This window comes from Giraffa tippelskirchi, chromosome 5, assembly GCF_054371585.1.
Source record: "Giraffa tippelskirchi isolate mGirTip1 chromosome 5, T2T-mGirTip1v1.2.pri, whole genome shotgun sequence".
Classification (NCBI taxonomy): Eukaryota; Metazoa; Chordata; class Mammalia; order Artiodactyla; family Giraffidae; genus Giraffa; species Giraffa tippelskirchi.
In genome coordinates this window covers 97,929,540-97,949,187 of record NC_137279.1, presented here as the reverse complement: position 1 = coordinate 97,949,187, position 19,648 = coordinate 97,929,540, and the positions used below count along the sequence as shown (strand labels likewise).

At 44.6% G+C, this 19,648-nt stretch overlaps 2 protein-coding genes across 21 annotated transcripts in view; both read left to right on the top strand.

The window, feature by feature from the left end:
* The window catches only part of PIP5K1A (phosphatidylinositol-4-phosphate 5-kinase type 1 alpha), a 36,105-nt gene extending 32,743 nt beyond the window's left edge, over window positions 1–3,362 (top strand). For 18 of the 19 annotated variants that reach the window (XM_081487599.1, XM_081487600.1, XM_081487609.1 and 15 more), the window contains 2 exons: window positions 1,357–1,405; window positions 1,727–3,362. In XM_081487599.1, the coding sequence (XP_081343725.1) occupies window positions 1,357–1,405; window positions 1,727–1,729 (52 nt within the window). In that variant the 3' untranslated portion in view covers window positions 1,730–3,362. The remainder of the gene's footprint in view (window positions 1–1,356; window positions 1,406–1,726) is intronic. The other variant, XM_081487593.1, reaches the window with a different exon arrangement.
* A 6,420-nt stretch (window positions 3,363–9,782) lies between these two features.
* PSMD4 (proteasome 26S subunit ubiquitin receptor, non-ATPase 4) lies at window positions 9,783–18,912 on the top strand. 2 transcript variants are annotated; one of them, XM_081487615.1, is made up of 10 exons: window positions 9,783–9,834; window positions 13,849–13,989; window positions 15,488–15,602; window positions 15,960–16,046; window positions 16,291–16,359; window positions 16,572–16,787; window positions 17,171–17,279; window positions 17,426–17,557; window positions 17,642–17,709; window positions 18,607–18,912. In XM_081487615.1, the coding sequence occupies exons 1-10, from the start codon at window positions 9,809–9,811 to the stop codon at window positions 18,775–18,777; spliced, it is 1,134 nt and encodes a 377-aa protein (XP_081343741.1). In that variant the 5' UTR covers window positions 9,783–9,808; the 3' UTR covers window positions 18,778–18,912. The 2 variants fall into 2 exon arrangements, with proteins under 2 accessions (XP_081343741.1, XP_081343740.1); XM_081487614.1 differs by having other exon boundaries at window positions 17,171–17,288.
* The last annotated feature ends 736 nt before the right edge of the window (window positions 18,913–19,648 follow it).

Sequence of the window (19,648 nt, the reverse complement as noted above, 5' to 3'; positions counted from 1 at the left end):
TAGTACTTTGAGTTCTTAACAGATGTTTTATAGTCATACCTGTGGTTTCATCTGTAGACCACGTTTTACTAGCAGTGCCTTAGATTTTATCCATTTCTTAATTTTAGCATTATTTGCTATCTAGAGAGGCTCAGAATTTTCAAAACCTTCAAGTCTTGGCTTCTTTTTGTTTCCTAGTCCTTCCCTTCATTTGTTTTTCTCCTCTCATATTTTACTGTAAGCATTAAGAAGAAACCAGGTGGCACCTTCAGCATTTAGTTTAGAAATCTTCTTAGCTGGGTCACCCAGTTCATTAGGCATATATTCTACTTTCCACATAAGTATAGATGACATTGTCACTACACTTTGTTCCACTGCATTGCAAAGATCCCCCTTCCTTCAATTTCCAATAAGATTTTTCTCACTTCCCTTTAAGGCCTTACTGGCAAACCCCTTACAATCCAGAATTCTTCAGGATACGTTTACACTTTCACTGAAACTATCCTCAAAGCCCATTTTTCTTTTCCAAAGCCACTTCTACATTTTAGATTTTTATTACAGCAGCACTTCATTTCCAGGTACAAAAATCTGTATTACCTATTGTGAGATAAATTACCCCAAATTTTAGCAGCTAAAAACAGTAAATATTGTTATCTCAGATTTTATGTGGCTTAAGAATCTGGGTATGGCTTAGCTGGGTGCCTTTGGCTCAGAGTCTCTCAGGAGATTACGATCAAGCTATTAGCCAGCAGTGTGGTCTCATCTGAAGGCTTGCCCGGGGGGAAGATCTATTTCCAAGCTTATGTGGTTGTTGGCTGGATTCAGTTTCTTGCAGGCTCTTGGGCTAAGGGTTCCTTGTTGACTATTGGCTGGTGGTATTCCCTCAGTTCCTTTTCACATGGTCCTCTCCATAATGCAGCTCACAGCATTGCAACAACTTCCTCAGAGCAAACAAATTGGAGAGCATGTGCCCAAGAGGAAGCTACATAGCCTAATCTCAGAATTGATTTCCAACACCTGTGGTGCATGCTCTTTGCTAGAAAAGAGTAGTTCACTAAGTTCAGCCCACACTCAAGAGGAGAAAATGACACGATAGCATGACTGTCAGGTGGCAGTGATTGTTGGGTGCCTACCACACCTGGGGATTGAAAGTAGTAGTAGGAGGGTGTTAAGGAAGTATTTTATAGAAGTCAAGAAACTGTTAATTAAAAGAATGTGTTTCCAGATCTGGTAACTCCTTAGTCCCTTCTTTCTGAATTCTAAGTTGATTGCCAGTGAAATATGGAGAAGCAGTCTGAGATTTGACCTGAGAGTTCTTTTTCTCATGTATTTACTAATTCTTTCTGCCCCCGTTTTTTCCCCCACTCCTGTTGTTAGTTCAACCCTCTTGGAAAAGCATGAAGTTCCAGAGTCAGAGTTCGTCCATGTAAGTTTCTGGGATGTGGGGGAGGTGGCTGCTTGGAAAGGGTATAAACAGCATCACTGATGGAGTAGAGCAAGGAAGTAGTTATCAGGGTTTAGGGGACTGGGTGCCTCCCCTCTCCTAAATCTTACTTTAAAATTTTTTGGTTTTGGCGGGGTGGAGGATATTTCTTTTTTTGGTTTTGGTACTGTGTACTTGGAAGCTGAGACTGGACTAGAAGGAAACTTTTTAGGTCTGCCATCTAGGTTGAAATTAACTTGAATTCCTTTCTTGTCCCCTATCTCATACTCCACATCCTTAACTTTGTACCCTTTACCTTTTCAGTGAGCAAAAATCCTCAGAAGACTTGGAGCGAGACTCTACCACCTCTGTGATCCCAAGATGTCAGCCCTTGACCCAGCAATGCTGAGTTTTCTTTTTCTTGGTCATCAAAAAAGGAGTGCAGTGGAAGCTAGGAAAGCTCTCCATCTCCCCCTGAAGAAGAACCTTTTCTCCTTTCCCTTCCTCATGAATGGGTATTAGTGCCGGGACAGTTGAGGACAGCAGCATCCTCTCCACTCCCAAGTTGAGTGAAACCAGTTTTCAACTCACCAGCCGTGACTTCCACAACTGAATGGTTTCAGATCCCCCTTCTTCCTGTTGGAAGTGGGGTTGCTGGACTTGGCGATTTTCTTCCCCCCTCATCTACCTTTCATCAGGAGCTGGACTCTATAATTTCCTCAGGACAGACTGGCTGGTACATTATCCCTACCTTAACTCTTTCTCTGGAAAAAGACTCCTGTAATCTTTGTAAAGGTTTTTTTGGGGGTGTTTAACCTCCCAACCCTCTCCTTTTGTTTCCTTAAAAAAGGAAAAGGAAGATAGCACACAATTTCAAACCAGTTTTCAGATCAAAACTCCAGAAGTATTGGAGAGATGCCTATTCACAGGGTTCCATCAGAAGAGCCCTGGTATTTGAGAAACAAGTAGTGACTGCTTTGCTAGGAGCAGCTCCTCTTTAACTCCTCCTCTCTTAATGAATTTCTTAAGGCTGAAGGAATGGAGAGAGTGGGACACAGGGTAGTCTTTACCCCTTTTGTTAAACAGTGGTGCATTCTTGGGGCTCACAGGTCAGAACCCTTCCTAGGCAGAACCCTACTTACTGCCAGGCCATAATCATTATTACTGTTTTGCAATTTGAAATGTATTCTGCTTGTTTTTCTAAATATGAAGACTTATCAAATGAATTTTAGATTTATTCTCCAAAGGAGATGTCTTCCTTGCTCTTTCCACCTTTTCCTATAGTGTTCTGCTGTTAGTGGAGCTGAGATGGAGACGGGGATGCCTGTCTGTTGAACAGGTAACTGTGAGTCTAGAGAATGTTCTCTTAAATGCATAGGGAGCCAGCAGAGTCTTGCCTTAGTGCAGTCATTGCTGTGCCCCATGCCCTGCCGCCCCTCTTCACGCAGAGAACGTGGAAATGGGGGCTGTGTAATCCCTCTTCTCCCTGTGTTCACCATCTGATCCTCCTCCTCCTGTCAGGGGACGAAGGGATCCTGGTGTGTCTGGCAGATTGTTGAATCCCTGTACTGTCCCCTCTCCATCCCACCCTGCCTTGATAGTAGCTTAGTCCACACCCTGAGTAACTGTCTATATTAGACACCCCCAGCCAGTTTCTGGCTGCCTGTCTTTGCTGCCATGTTCTTTTTTACAAGAAGGAAAGAAACAATTCTTGCTATTTTTTTTTTCATAATTTACTATTTATGATGTATTTAAGTGTTTTATTCAGGACAGAGTTCTGTCAGGGGTGGGAGGGAATATTTGAGGGAGGCTGGGTCTTAAGGATGGGTATGGGGGAGTCAACATTTTTATGAAGTGTCAATATTTGCCTCTACTTTGTATTGTTCAGAAATGGCAAATACAATATAAAAGCGATAAGTATTCTTGTTTTAATGCATTAAACTTTTGTCAGTTATTTAGACTTCTTGCTTCCTCTTGATTCTTTTTCATACACCATCTACTCCATCCTTCTACCCCAGGCTGCTTTGTTCATATTGCCCAGAATGAATGCATCCTTTGCAGTTTTCCTCACTCCAGCTTTGGACTAACTCAGGCTGAGAGAAATGATTTCGTTCATTACCTTCTGGCCACCTCCTCCATCTTAACAACTTAAACTTGACAAGGAAAAGTTATGAATGACTAGAAAGGGAATTAATGTAGGTCTGTTGCCTAAGGATTTGGGGATCCAAAGCTCAAAATTTTGCTTGGCTTTAGGAGGAAAGGAGAGGGACAGTGGGAAAAGGAAGCTTAAGATTTGTTGGCCTGAGGGTTTTTTCCCTTTCCTTCCCTCAACTTGGCCCCAAGTTTTCTTAGAAAAGCATCGAGACTGGTTTTCTCAGCTATGTGTTTTTCTAACTTCTGTAAGGTTGAGCTTATGATGTTCCTTTCCACACCACTATTCCCTACTTGGTTAAGATCATTCTACAGATATTTATGTAGCAGCTAATGAGTAAGAACAGTCAATGCACTGGGCAGTTGAAGGTTAAAAGAAGTAATTGACCTTAAAGGGTGTACCGAGTCCAGAAGAGTACAACATACATGCACACAAAAAGAATACATGAGATGTGATTTCTGAAAGAATGGTACAGAGCATAAAACATGGAAGAAAATTAGAAGTGGACTTCCCTGGTGGTCCAGTGGTTAAGAAGCCCCCTGCCAAAGCAAGGGACATGAGTTCGACCTCTGCTCCATGAAGATTCCACATGCCAAGGGGCAACTAAGCCTGGTGCTGTGGAGCCCGCTCACTGGAACTAGAGAAAGCCCATGTGCAGCAGGGAAAACCCACTGCAATCAAAAATACTTTTTTTTTTTTAAAGAAGGAAAATTAGAGGTTACTCTGGGCCTGAAGTGTTGGGGAAAGTTTCACTTGAGCACAAGGGCCTAGAAGTATGAGAATGGGCATGAGTGCTGGGAGAGTTGAAGACAGCAGCATTGTCTCCACTCCTAACAGAATGGTCTGTTGTAGAGAGCAATGAAGAGACCATGGTGAAAGCAATGGTGGAGGGAGACCTGAGGGAAAATATTGGAATAAACATGGATGGAGGCAACACGAAACCCTGGGTGCTAAGCTGAGGGATTTTTATTTTAAGCTGCAGTCAGTGGGGGAAATGTAGAATGTTTTTGTCCATAAGTGGAACGTAAAAGAATTCCAAAGCCAATCTGATGACAGTTCTATCACAGCAAATAGAAAAAGTTGACAATTTAGAAGGATAATTTAGGTGTGAAGTAATGTGCATTTAGGATGATGGCGATACCAACTGGAGAGGAAGGAATTGAGATGGTAATAAATTTTATGATGGAACAAGTGACTGGAATGAAGGAGGAATTGAGGATTCTCAAAGTTTTGAATTTGAATTTAAGCCAGAGGCTCAGTCCTCCTTTAGACTGGATAAGAAGACTTTTTCCCAAATAGGAATTGAATCTGAACATAATTTAGGGGAAAAATGATCCTGCTGCTGCTCTTAGCTTGTCACTCCCAACATACCCAGGCAACTGCTGGGTGCACTCGATACCCTCTGTTGGTCAGGGGGTCCCTCTAGTGGTGGGCAGCAGCCACTACTTTACAGCTATACCCTGCCATCTATATTCACTTGCAAGTAGGGCCTATTTCAAAAATGAGGAAAATCAGACTATAGGAAATATAACCTGGAAATCCTAGTCAAATGTTTTACTCTGAAGCATGTCAATCTCAGCTAGTCAAAAAAGTTGTTTACCTCAGTTGGAGTCTCATTCTTTAAACAAAGAGTTGCTAGTTAAAGTAGATTTCAGATTAAACTGTTCATTCTTTAGCTTTTCAAGGACACAAAAACAAAGTATCTTTTGTAAAATTATTTCTTAAAAGTTCATGAAAGGGACTTCCCTGGTGGTCCTGTAGGGAATGTAGGGGGCCCAGATTTGATTCCTGGCCAGGGAACTAGACCCTTCTTGCTGCAAATAAGACCTGGTGCAGCCAAATAAATTCTTTTTAAAGTTCATTAAAAAGCATCAGCTGTTTCCAATTTATCCTCTCTTTTAAAAAATTTTTTTTTAATTTTATGGAAAATTTCAAGCTAAAAACATAGTAAATTGACATGTATGCATCACCCAGCTTCAATACTTGTCTGTAAATAAGGCCAATCTGTTTCATCTATACCTCCTTCTACCCCACCCTTCCCTTCTCTCTGCACCTCCAAAGGATTATGTTAAATTCCACACAGGGACTCACCTGGACTTAAATGGTGGTCCAGTTGCTAAGACTCTGCTCAGTGGAGGGGGCCTGGGTTCAGTTTCTGGTTGGGGAACTAGATTCCACATGCTGCAACTAAGACCTGGCACAGCCAAATAAATAAATACTGTTTTTAAAATCCCAGACAAAAGCAACTATACCCCAATTAAAAAAATTCCAAACATCGTATCATTTCATGCATAAACATTTCAACATATAGGTCAAGAGCTAAAGGTACAATACAACAATATTATCATGCCTTTAAAAATTAATAATTCCTTAATAATATCCAGTGATCAAAGTTAGAAAACTTGTCTTAGAGATATGACCCCAATCTCTCTTGAACTCTAAGGTCACTGATGACTTTCATGTTGCTAAATATATCAGTCCTCATCTTACTTGACAGGTCAGCAGCATCTGACAGTTTATTACTCACGCCTAGAAATAAATATTTTCTTCATTTAGCTTCTGGGATACCACGTGCTTTCTCCTGGTTGTCCTTACCAAGGTGCTGCTGCACTGCTCCATGTCCATCCTCTTTTCTGGTTCCTCCTTTTCTCTAGCCTCAAAATGTATGATTAAGTCCAGGGCTCAACATAGGACCCCTTCTTTCAGTCTACATTCACTCTCAAAGTCCTAAAGGCCCTGTATCATTTGTCCAGCTCCCCTGTCACCTCATGATCAACTGAAAACTCCCAAATTTCTATCTCTAGCCCAGATTTTTTTTCTGAACTGCAAACGCATATCTACCCACTTACTTGACATCTCCACTTAGGTGTCTAATAGGCATCTTAAACCTAATATATGTCCAAAACTGAAAGCTGGTTCCTGCCCCTCCTAGCCCATCTTCAGAAATAGTGACTCCATTCTTCTAGTTGCTTAGAACCAACTCTAATAACCCCTTAACACCCCCTTTCCTTACATCCTCCATCAAATCCATTGGCAAATTTTCTAAGTTTTGTATCTTAGAATTTTGGAGGGGGAGGTGGGGTGGGCCAAGCGGCATGTGACATCTTGGTTTCCTGACCCAGAGATCAAACCCCGTGACCTTTGCATTGGGAGCATGGAGTCTTAACCACTGGACTGCCAGGGAAATCCCTAACTTTTATATCTTATGGCATATGCAAAATTCATCCATATGTCACTATTTTCACATCTTGTTACCACCCTACAGTAAGCCACCATCATACCTGATCATTGAAATGGTCTCCTAACTGGTCTATATCCTGTTCTTTCCCCCACAGTCTGTTCTCAATGCAGAAGCCAGAGTGATCTGTTAAAACACAGACCCTCTGCTGAAACTTTCCAACAGCTCCTATCTCAGAGTCCTTAAGAATAATCTTTACTGCTGTATGTAATCTGACCTTTCTTCTCCCTTTGCCTCTCTGGTCTCATTTCTTCTCTCCCTCTACTTTAGTCTCTACTGGCCATCATGTTCTTAAATACACTCTTGCCTTGGAGCATTTGCACTTTCTCTTTTCCCCAGGTATCCTTCAGGTCTCTTTTCAATTGTAAGTATTCCCTAATATCCTGTTTATATATAAACATACACCCACACATCCACTCTAGTTTCATCATTATTCAACATTGACTTATTGGTTTATTATCTGCCTTCCCCCATAGAATGCAAGCTCCACAAAGGCAGACTTTATTTTGTTCCCTTTCAAGCGCCTAGAATAGTGTCTGACCCACAGGTAAATGAATTGTTTTTGCTTTTTTTCATATTAGAGCTCTTGTTTTACTGAACTCTGATCCTATTAGATTTCACCTCTCATGATCTCATGATCATTCTTGCAACTCACATATCTCTTCATTGAAAAGCTTCTGACATAGTTCTAACAGGATATCTTCTGTATGAAGAGAGTATGAATTCTGCATTCTCCAGGTTGAATCAAATCCATCATATAGGACCTATTTACTGACTCATTTTTTTATGACCACTCTTATTTTGTATTTGCAATATCTACAAAGACTTTTCAAAGTGTAATTAAAAACTGGTCACAATCTGTTAAGTATCTGACTAAAGCTGAGATGGTGACAGACACTTCCCTGTATAGACATCATGAATCCCAAAACAGTGATGAGAGTATTAATTCATTTCCTATTCACTTCCTTTAGTTTGGGCTGAATGTTTATTTACTTATATATTTTAGAAGAATACTAATTTATAATAATTCCTGATGTTCAAATTGTCTTTAGAGTTGCATTATCCTGATTAACTCAGAACATTTTTTGTTGTTGAATCTTATATTTTATGAAATACTTTGGATCTGACTTGACCTATTTGTGTTGATTTCTATTTGTACAATATGTATACAGCTGGGCTTTCAGGTAGACCAGCTGGTAAAGAATCCACCTGCAATTCAGGAGACCGTGGATTCTATTTGTACAATATTTATATAGCTACACATGTTTTCTTTTATTACTATTGCCTGATATGTTGTTTTTTCCTTTCCTTTTATTTTTTTACCTTTTGTCAGTTTTGTAGGTCCTACATTCTGTAGGTTTTTTTTTTTAATGTCTTGTTTTTTAAGTATTTTGTTTATATTTGAACTTTTCACTAATGATTTTTCTGTGCTTTTTCTTCCTTTTCCTGTCTATGATTATAGTAACAGATTTTTTTTCCCCATAGTAATACAGAGATTTTACTCATATACCTTTAATGGTCACCAATAACTTTTGAACATATCCATTAAAACTTTATCAATATCTATGAAATGTCTACAACACACTTGCCATCTCCATCTACCATCTCTGTAGTCATGTCTGGGTCCCCTGCTCCTTCCCCCACTTCCTGCAAAATAGACACCTGGAATTTCCAGTTTTTCTTTGGAGTGTGTGTGTAGGCAAGCCAAGGCATTTATTTATTTATAGCCAGGCCAAGGCATGCAGGATCTTAGTTCCCTGACCAAGGAACAAACCGGTGCCCTCTGCAGTGGAAGTACAGAGTCCTAACCACTGAACTGTCAGGGAATTTCCAGCCAAGGCATTTTTAATTAAAATAATTTTATTGTTATTTTTTGGCCATACCATGATAGGTGTGGGATCTTAGTTACCCCACCAGGTATGGAGCCCACAGCCTCTCCACTGAAAGTGCAGAGTCTTAATCACTGTACCACTAGGGAAATCCCCTAAGACATTTAAAAATGTAATTCTTTTTTCCTTTTGGCTGCACTGGGTCTTAGTTGTGGCTGTGGGATCTAGTTCCCTGACTAGGGCTTGAGCCTGGTGCCCCCTGCATTGGGAGCGCAGAGTCTTAGCCACTAGCCCGCCAGGGAAGTCCCTAAAACGTGATTCTTGATTAAAAAACCAAAATGGTTGACTAGGTTGTCTCCCATTCTTTGGGAGATTAGTTAAAATTATTGATTCATCAAACTTTTTTCTGCCTTCCTATCATATGTCAGGCTTTGTAGTGGACTCAGGGATAGCAGAGATTGACACCTTTCTTGCCCTTAATGGGGGCTTCCGTGGTGGCTCAGACGGTAAAGAACCTGCCTCCAGTGCAGGAGATCAGGTCCGAACCCTGGGTTAGGGAAGATCCCCTTGCAGAAGGAAATGGCCACCCACTCCAGTATTCTTGCCTGGAGAATTCCATGGACAGAGAAGCTTGGCGGGCTACAATCCATGGGGCCGCAAAGAGTGGGACACGACTGAGCGACTAACACTTTCACTTTCTTTTGCCCTTAATGAAATGGGAAAGACAGATACACAAATAAATGCAATTCAGAGGTGTAAGTGCTTAGAAGTTTGAGGAACAGAGTGCCATGGGGAACCGGGGGAGCTGGAAAGTCAGTAGTCATCCCACCCCTTTTTAAAAACGATGATGCTGGAATTAGATATAGCTTCAGCACTTTCAGAAGTTCCTTCACATTTTCTCTTAGATCTTCTCGGCAAGGAACGCCACCAGAAAACCTGAAAAGCATGGCAGGTGGAGGCGTGGCCCTCTTTTTTGTGTTACTTGGCCCCTCCCTCCGCCCCAAACAGCTCCCACCTTTTTTTTTTCTCCTGGCGGCGCCTACAACTCCCAGAAAGCCACACGTGGAGGTAAGCGGAACCAGCTGGACCAACCGAGATCAGTGATTGGTGATGCGCGCTGGGCCAATTGGAGGAGTTGTTGTTAGGCGGTCCAGGAGAACCGGTCGGGGTGGGAGGAAGGAGGCACGATGGTGTTGGAAAGCACTATGGTTTGGTGAGGAGCCACCTCGGGCCCCCTTGGGGAGCGGGACTGGGTCGGGGGCGCCTGTAGCTCGGAGGCCGGGCGGGCCCGGGGAGGGGGAAGGGCCTGATGGAAGAGATGAGGCCTTTGGCCGGGAGGAAAGGAGCTCCAGCGACTCCCTGAGTCATCCCGGGGCCCCAGAGGTAGTTCCCGACGGGCGGGCCCGAGGTACCCCCCTTAACCCCCAGTCCGCGGACAGTCATTGACCTGCCCTGCTGTTTTTCTCCATTATAGCGTCGTCTTGTCTAGACCAACCTAGATCTGTCTTTAGCTAGAGTCCTGCTTCTCGGACTCGCCACGATAGTCTTCTGTCTTCCTCTCTTCTTTTCAAAATGATGGGTGTTAGTTAGGAAGAGAGTTAAAAATCCCTTCCTCGCCCCATTCACTTGTCGCTGACTCCTTTGCTTTTCCTTGTGTTACCGTCAAGGCACTAGAAGAATACATCATAAGTGTTTGTGGCTTAGTCGCTAAGTCGTGTCGGACTCTTGGCCCATGGACTGTGGCCCGCTAGGCTCCTCTGTCCCTGGGATTTTCCAGGCAAGAATCCTGGAGTGGTTTGCCGTTTCCTTCTCCAGAGGATCTTTCCGACCCTGGGATCGAACGCGAGGCTCCTGTACTGCAGGCAGATTCTTTACCGACTAAGCTACCTTCTAAATGTTAGGCATTTAATTTGCTTCATTTCACTTAAGCCTCACAATACTCCCTCCCTTTTACAGATGAGGATACCGCGTCTCAGCAGTTTTAAATGACTTACACAAAATCACACAGCCGATTAAGTAGTGGAGCCTGGGTTTAAACCCCGGATTATCTGACTCCAAGACGCTTCGGCTCTTATCCAGTGAACTCTCTGGCTTCATCAGTCTCAGACTTGGCTGAGTAGCTGTTAGGAACTGAGGACCACACTTTTGCAAGGTTTCAAGAGTTTCTTCCAAGTGTGAGCCTAGAATGAAAACAGAATAGTACACAAACACACACAAATCTCCAGTTGCATGGAACACACACCTAAGGGTTTTCTTTTTGCTGGGAAGATACTGTTGCCAGATAACACATAGGATGCCCAGTAAAATTTGAATTATGTCCCACATATTGCATGGGACGTACTTTCACTAAAAAGTTACTGTTGTTTGTCTGAAATTCAGATTTAACTGGGAGTCCTGGATTTTCTCTTATTTATTCATTTTTGGCTGTGCCGGGTCTTCATTGCTTTTTGCCTGGGCTTTCTATAGTTGCTGGGAGCGGGGGCTACTGTTTGTTGTGGTGAGGGTTTGCAGGGTTCTTGTTGTTGTGGCTTTTTGTTGAGGAGCACAGGCTCTAGGCACCAGAGCTTCAGTAGTTGTGGCACACAGGCTCAGTAGTTGCAGCTCACTCGGGCTTAGTTACTGTGTAGCATGTGGGATCTTCCCAGACCAGAGATCGAACCCATGTCCTCTGCATTGGCAGGCGAACTCTTTACCACTGTGTCACCAGGGAGTTCTGGGAGCCCTGTATTTTCATTTGCTAAATATGGCAGCCTCTGGGAGAAAGCAAGTTAAGAGCAGAAAGAGGACAGGATTTGGAATCCAAACACCTGTGTTTTGGGTGCTTTCCAGCTGCATGTTCTTGAGAATGTAGTAAATCTTTCACTTTAGCTATAAAATGAGAATATAATAGTAACATCTACTTTTCTCATAGCACAGGTAGGCAAAATGTGTGTCATGGGGCTCTGTAAACTGTGCAGCACTGTACGTCTGTTAGTTGCCATAATGCTTAAGGAGTCCTCAGGAAAAAATTTAAGAGGGGCCTTGAAGGGACTTAGACAAATGTTAAGGAGAGGCCATTACGTGTAAAGAGAAGGGCATAAGGAAAGCTGCTGAAGTGTACATGCTCAAGGCTTGTTTAGGGAGTAGAAAATGGATTAGTGTGACTTCATTATTAAGTTGTTGGTTGAAGGTGGTTCCCTTTTTTGGAGAAAGGGGATGTAGCCAGGTAGAAGAGCACAGATGTCAGGTTGAGGAGGTTGAATTCTGCCCTTTACCCTTCAGTAGAGGACTACTGCAAACGTTCTGAGGCTGGCGGAGCCAGAGCTATATACAAAATGGGACGTAAGAATGCTGACCTGGCTTGAGGTATAGGAGGAAAAATTAGGTCTGTTTTAACAGCCCAGCCATAGAATAGCAGTGAAAGCCACTCCTTTTCTCATGCTTTGCTGTCCCTCAGAATTCTCTGGAGGAGCTTATTAAAAAGTTGTGTATATTTGATTCTACTTGATCTGGTGGCTCAGACACCCAGCCAGGGAAGCTTAGGCATCTGTATTCTTTTTTTTTTTTGATGAAAACTTTATGGAATAGCTGGATAATTTTGTCAGCCCTTATTTTGATATGAATTTTTATTGGGAAAAATTACTTACTGTTGAGCAAAAGTAGTCACTAGAAATGCATGTATTATCCTGTTTGTATAAAGTTCAACATTGGGAAAACCAAACTGCATTTTTTAGGGATGCACGTGTAGGTGTCCAAGCATCTGTGTTTTTAACAGTGCCAGCACCGTCACCCTCAAAGTGGTTCTGATGCACTCATGACAGTATGAGAACTGCTGTCCTGTTCTGCACAGTAGGTTCTCCCTCCCTCTCAAGCCACCCCCACCCCCCCACCCCCCAGTCTTCCTCTGACATCTTTCTTCCAGCCTTCATCCATCTGCTGGTCTTGCCCACAGCCTTTGTACTTAGTAGCTATCCCATCCGGATGATCCTCAAAGCTTCCATTGTTTCATATATTTAGCCACCACTGTATTTGAAGCTGGGAAGGCAGTTATTTCCCTGCTGGGAGAGTAATTGGAAACAGTGTTATCAGGGAAAAAAGAATATAGCATGGTCAGTAAAGTCTGCCCTTGACCTCCTTTATATAGATTGAGTTTCCTCTGTAAGAACTAGTCTGTGTATCATGCTTACTGTTAGGCATTGTGCTAAGTACTTTCCATGAGTTTAATCCTCATAGCCAGCACTATGCAGGTAGGTATAATAAAACTCATTTTACAGATGAGGTAACTGGACGTTAGAGAAGTTCAGTAGCTTCCTTAGGATCATAGAACTAGTAAATAGCAGAGTAGGGATTTGAATCTGCCTGAACACTATCCTTCCAACCCTTTCTACTTGTCTTCCAGTAGCTTCTTAATTACTTTTCTTCATCATTTTTGGTTTGTATTTATTGCCTGGCGAAGGATACTAAAGAAAAAAATTGCCCCCAAGCCCGTTTTGCTTGCCAGTAGAGATGAGCTGTCTCTTTGAGTACGCTGCTTTCTTTCAGTGTTCTGAGGGACCTCAGTTCGTAATTGATTCTGTTCTGGGGTGTACATAACTTATTCACTTCCTCACCTTCCTTTGGTCTCCAGGAACCTGGCACTTGTATTTCATGTTATTTGGATTCTTACAGATTGTGAAAAACTACAAGGATAGAATAGATGAGACCCCAGATCTATGAAACCTCATTTTTGCAGTTCAGTCCAGCTGTCAAAGCTGTTGAAAATTTAGCCAGATAATTTAGATTGTACTTTCCTGCACTCAGTGCTGCCAAGTATGTGTTATTTCTTAAATATTTTTCAGTTGCCCTCTTGATTTCCTGCCTTGGAATACTCCTATGTTAATAGCAGACAGCATGTTTCTCCATGACCATGATTGATAACACTTAAGGCACCTTATAAAAAGGTGGACATGGTACATTAATAGATCACAACTTTGGATACTTGTACAATCACTTGTGGAGATTTAGAAAGGTTTTTCGCCTTTGGTTTTGAGTCAGTAAGTCTAGAGGAGGGCTTGGTCATGTGTATATTAAAAAAAAAAGTTGCAGGTGATTCTGTTCGACAAAGACTGAGAGCCACCGCCATATACCATGGCACCCCTCATGGGAGAGTTGTTGGGGGTAGGGGGGATAGTTTCTGGGACTGGAGGGAATGTCTCAGACAGGCCTCACAGTGTGGCCTCTCTCTCCTGCTTCACCCCTAACCTGGCAGCGTGGACAACAGTGAGTACATGCGGAATGGGGACTTCTTACCCACCCGGCTACAGGCCCAACAGGATGCTGTCAATATAGTCTGTCACTCCAAGACCCGCAGCAACCCTGAGAACAACGTGGGCCTCATCACATTGGCCAAGTAGGTGGGGCAGAGTGGGAGGGCGTATGGGGGAGGCGGGCTGATTCCTGTCTGTGACCCGCTACAGTGCTTAGGGCACCTCCTTTTTGTAGATTCCATGAGTCTGCTTTTGCCCATCACCTTCCTAGACTACCTTCTTCACTATTCCATATAAATATAAGCAGGAACTTGTTTTTAAAAAAGTTAATATTAACCTGCTGCTGCTGCTGCTAAGTCGCGTCAGTCGTGTCTGACTCGATGCTACCCCATAGACAGCAGCCCACCAGGCTCCACCATCCCTGGGATTCTCCACGCAAGAATACTGGAGTGGGTTGCCATTTCCTCCTCCAGTGCATGAAAGTGAAAAATGAAAGTGAAGTCGCTCAGTCGTGTCCGACTCTTCGCGACCCCATGGGCTGCAGCCTACCAGGCTCCTCCGTCCATGGGGTTTCCCAGGCAAGAGTACTGGAGTGGGGTGCCATTGCCTTCTCCATATGAATTTAATACAATTGTGAAGCTTAATTTCCTGGGATAAAATTTCACAGTGTATTTTATTTATTTTTTCTATTTTTAATTTTTTGGTTGTGCTGGTTCTTTGTTGCTGCATGCAGGTTTTCTCTAGTTGGGGCTACTCTCTAGTTGTGGTGCTTGGGCTCCTCATTAAGCCCAAGCCTCTTGTTGTGGAGCACAGGCTCGGCACACGGGCTTCAGTACTTGTGGCACATAGGCTCAGTAGTTGTGGCACACAGGTCTAGCTGTTCTGAGGCATGTGGAATCCTCCTGGACCAGGAATTGAACCTGTGTCCCCTGCATTGGCAGGTGGACTCTCAACCACTCTGCCACCAGGGCAGTCCTCACTGTATTTTAAAGACAATAAAAAGTGATTTGGGGTTAGCTTCCCAGGGCATATGTCACACATCGTGTTACCCCAAAAGTAATTTGTTTTAGGAACTGATAATCCTCAAATGAGTGACTGCCCATCCCAGCATTCATGTTATTAGCTAGAAAATGAGTCTAAAAATGAAGAGGATAGGAGAGAGAAGAAGGAACATCCAGCTATTGTAGAGAATTCTCAGGGCCCTGAGAGGAAGATGGCATGAGAGAGGTTGGGTGAAATACTGGAAGAGGGCAAGCTTCTCTCAAAATCACCCCCTTCTTATTTTCTGTGTTTCATATCCACACATTAGAGATTTTTCTCCAGTTATTCTCTAGTTTTATGTCATTGACATGTAACATTGTGTAAATTGAAGGTATACAACATAATGATTTGATAATGTGTATATCGTAAAATGATCACCACAGTAAGTTTAATTAATATCCATGTCTCACATAGTTAAAAGTTTTTTCCTTGTGATAAGAACTTGGAAGATCTACTCTCTAAACAGTAGGTGTTCAGGAAAAATAGAGATAACAGTTATTATCAAGGTCTCTAAAGAAAAGATGAGTAGATGAGTCGAACACAGTTTGGAGGCAGTTGTCCTGCCCTGAAATCACAAAAGTGCTTCTTGCCCCATTCCAGTGACTGTGAAGTGCTGACCACACTCACCCCAGACACTGGCCGCATCCTGTCTAAGCTTCACACTGTCCAGCCCAAGGGCAAGATCACCTTCTGCACTGGCATTCGCGTGGCCCACGTGAGTCCTGCTGGATCCCTCTGGTGGTTCCTCCTTGCTCTGGGATTCAGCCTTCACCCTTACTCATTTTCCCCCTGGACTCTTGGAGTGAGAACCAGCACCGGGGAAGAGAGATGATCTAGAGAAAAGAGTGGAAAGGATATAGTGGGATGATCGGTGAAGATCCCTAGAGAATTCACCCCTCTTCCTTATCTACAGAGAGGCACAGAAAGAAGGGAAGGGAGGAGGGAGGGGTGTAGATCTGGTGTGAGTGTGATGATAGGCTCAAAGTATATGGAAGCCATAAGGAAAAGAGTGATAGGAAAGAGCTGGAGGATTCCTGTGGCTGACTCCAAGAACTTCCTCTTCCTCTTCAAGCTGGCCCTGAAGCACCGGCAGGGCAAGAATCACAAGATGCGAATCATTGCCTTTGTGGGAAGCCCTGTGGAGGACAATGAGAAGGATGTGAGTCTAAGTGGCAGTGTGGGAGTTTGGCCACCACATGTTTGGGAGGGGGCTTCTGTTGGCTCTCGGGGGAGTCAGGAAGAAGCATTGGGTCCATCAGTTTGGGGAAAGGAGGTTGTGCAGAATTCAGTGTTTCTGTCAGGGGGCCTTGGAGAGGTTCACCCACTCCTGTATGCTTGTGATGTGTGTCACCTTCCCTCGTAGTATGGAACGGACTTCCCCATTTCTCTCCCCTTCTTCCTAGCTGGTGAAACTGGCTAAACGCCTCAAGAAGGAGAAAGTAAATGTTGACATTATCAATTTTGGGGAAGAGGTGAGTAAGGGAAAGTAAATGTTGACATTATCAATTTGGGGGACAAGGTGAGTAAGGACCAGTTGGGGGCCAATGACTGCTTTGCTTGTAACTAGGGAACAGTCCTTACCTAGAGGAGTGTCTGCATGGGGGTGTGGAGCTGCAGGCAGGAGCTGGTGGCAGAGAGTGGGGGCAGGGCGGGAAGGAGAGCCTCCTGTGTTCTTCTTGCCCAGGAGGTGAACACAGAAAAGCTGACCGCCTTTGTAAACACGTTGAATGGCAAAGACGGAACCGGGTCTCACCTGGTTACAGTGCCTCCTGGGCCCAGCCTGGCCGATGCCCTCATCAGCTCGCCCATACTGGCTGGGGAAGGTGGTGCCATGCTGGGTCTTGGTGCCAGTGACTTTGAATTTGGAGTGGATCCCAGCGCTGACCCTGAGCTGGCCCTGGTGAGCAAACATTGACCTCCCGGAGAGCCCAGGTGGCCTCTTGATCCTTCTCACACAGCATCCAGCTTCTCTAGGGCTAGACCGTCCTAAGGACCCTTGCTTGTGTTCCCAGACCCCCTCTAGGTCTCTCTTCCCCATGATTCTGTCTGATCTCTAGGGGCACCACTGTCAGACTCTCTTGTTTGCTTCTCCCCACAAAACCCCGGGTTTCTCCCAAGTCCATCCTTTTTGCCTGTGTCATCTGTCATCTCTCCGGCTGCTTCCCCATGGGTATAAACCAGAAGCTGCCCCTTTACAGTCTGTCCCCACCCCTCAGCTGCCTTCCCCAGCGCCCCAGGGGACTGAGGGCTGGAGAATGTCTGACCTTCCTCACCCTTGACCAGGCCCTGCGTGTTTCTATGGAAGAGCAGCGGCAGCGGCAAGAGGAAGAGGCCCGGCGGGCAGCTGCCGCCTCTGCCGCTGAGGCTGGGATAGCCACAACCGGGACTGAAGGTGAAAGAGGTGGAATCTGAAGTCCCGGGACTGCAGGGTGCTTTGTGGAGGGCTGGTGTAGATGGGGCTGGGGTTCTGGCAGTGTGGAAACACGTGGGCTTGGAGGTGGGCACAGTTCCACCCTGCCGCTGTCTTCCTTTTCCTAGACTCGGACGATGCCCTGCTGAAGATGACTATCAGCCAGCAGGAGTTTGGCCGCACTGGGCTCCCTGACCTAAGCAGTATGACTGAGGAAGAGCAGATTGCTTACGCCATGCAGATGTCCCTCCAGGGTGCAGGTGAGCCAGGGCCTGGGTGGGCGTGCTGAGACAGAGACACTGCGGGAAGAAGTGGAACTGAACAAACTGACCTTTCTTCCTCAGAGTTTGGCCAGGCAGAGTCAGCTGACATGGATGCCAGTTCAGCCATGGATACATCTGAGCCCACCAAGGTGAGGGCCAGTGATGACTCCATGCCGCCATCAGCCTTAGAATCCCCTTGTGTTGAGATCCTCAGCCTGCTAGGGCTGGAACCGTTCCTCTCTCAGGGTTTCATAGATGAGCTCTTTCTAGAGCAGAAGGAAAGAAACCCATGGAGGTAATGTTTCTTGTGGGTAAATCTTGCTAAGGAGAACGTGGCCAGAGTTGGAGAAATGTCCTAAGTATTCTGTAATTTCCCTTCCTTGCTGGTGGGAGCAGTCTGGACAATTCTCAGTGATACCATCTTCCAGGAGGGTGAAAAGAGGGTCCAGGAAAAGAAAAGTGGGGGAGTAGGTGTCTAATAGCAGGAAACCTAAAGGTCATGGCATCTGTTTTTATCCTTTGAGCTCAAAAAGCAATGTTCTCAGGCTTCTCCTCTAATTGGTCGGTAATTTAATGTTGGGGGGACTTCCCTGGTGGTCCAGTGGTTAGGACTTAGTGCTTTTACTACTGGAGGCCTGGGGTTCAGTCCCTGGTCAATGAACTAAGATCTGGAAAGCCATGCCTATGCAACAACAACAACAACAAAATAGAATAAAATAAGTGTTTTGAAGTTCGTACTGTGTATGTGCTTAGTTGCTCAGTTGTGTCTGACTCTGCAACGTCATAGACTGTAGCCTGCTAGGCTCCTCTGTCCATGGGGATTCTCCAGGCAAGAATACTGGAGTGGGTTGCCTTTTCCTACCCCAGCATACTATGTATAGGCACTGGGTATTTTCCTAAACCCTCCTTCCTGTCCTTGGCCAGAGGTGCCCCCCCACCCCAGTCAAGTGGGGAGAGGGGCTCGTGTGGCAGTGCACTCCCGTCTTTTACATGGGCTTGCTCTGCAGCCAGCCCCCCTCACTGGGCTGACACTGCCACCTTTTCAGGAGGAGGATGATTATGACGTGATGCAGGACCCTGAGTTCCTCCAGAGTGTCTTGGAGAACCTTCCAGGCGTGGATCCCAACAACGAGGCCATTCGAAATGCTATGGGCTCCCTGGCCTCCCAGGCCACCAAGGACGGCAAGAAGGACAAGAAGGAGGAGGACAAGAAGTGAGACTGGAGGGAAAGGGGAGACGAACCCGTTCAGGGGCCCAAGTAGGGTGGGGTGGGGTATAGGGTTAGAAGTGTTGTCTGTAACCACTGCAGCCTAAATAAAGCTTGGCAACTTTTTTTTCTTTTTTGCTTCAAACACTGGTAACTTTGCCTGTGACCGTTCCCCTTCCGCCCATCTCCACCCAGGACAGTCCTTCCTTAGGAAAAACTTTACTGAAAGCCACTTGTGTGAGGCACTGGGGCCCCAGAGAAGAGAAGCCAGTACTGGCCGTTGAGGATTCAGCATCTAGGGAAGGGCTAGCCTGTAAATGGGCAGTTACCCACATCTAACAAGTTCCCAAAAAGAGGCCTGAACAAGGCACTGTGGAAATTAGGAGAGGGCCAAAGCCTTGTAGCCTCTGGGAAGGTTCCTGAAGACAACGTTTGAGCCCTCATTTAATGGGGCCAGAAGTTTATCAGCCAGCAAACAAGAGATGGTGATGTTTCCATTCAGTAGGAATAGCGTGTGCTGTTGGCATGGAGGCATTTTGTCACCTAAAGACTAGTTGGGCTGGCAAGCAGCAGGAGACAGATGAAAAAGTCAGAATACCACATATCAGGGATCTTGGAGACATTTCACAAGGTGGAAGTTGGTGAAGGAGAAACATGATTCATCTTGGAGCACCAAATTTAGAGGCAGGTTTTTTTGGGGCATGGAATAGAATGCACAATTCGTATAATCTCCCCCTTTATTACTATTATATTTGAAAAGGTAAATAATATTTTACACATAAAATACTTAACCTATTTATGAAATGAGATGTAAAGAAATTAATATATCTGAAATTGCTCAATGTAAGCTAGAATATTACTTGTCACATACCTAGCCTTCT

What these genes read in the sequence shown, in the direction of transcription:
- PSMD4 (XM_081487614.1), top strand. Translation starts at nt 9,809, where the DNA reads ATGGTGTTGGAAAGCACTATGGTTTG. An exon ending in TTGGAAAGCACTATGGTTTG is followed by an intron (nt 9,835 to 13,848) that starts GTGAGGAGCCAC and finishes CTAACCTGGCAG; the next exon opens with CGTGGACAACAGTGAGTACA. An exon ending in CTGGCATTCGCGTGGCCCAC is followed by an intron (nt 15,603 to 15,959) that starts GTGAGTCCTGCT and finishes TTCCTCTTCAAG; the next exon opens with CTGGCCCTGAAGCACCGGCA.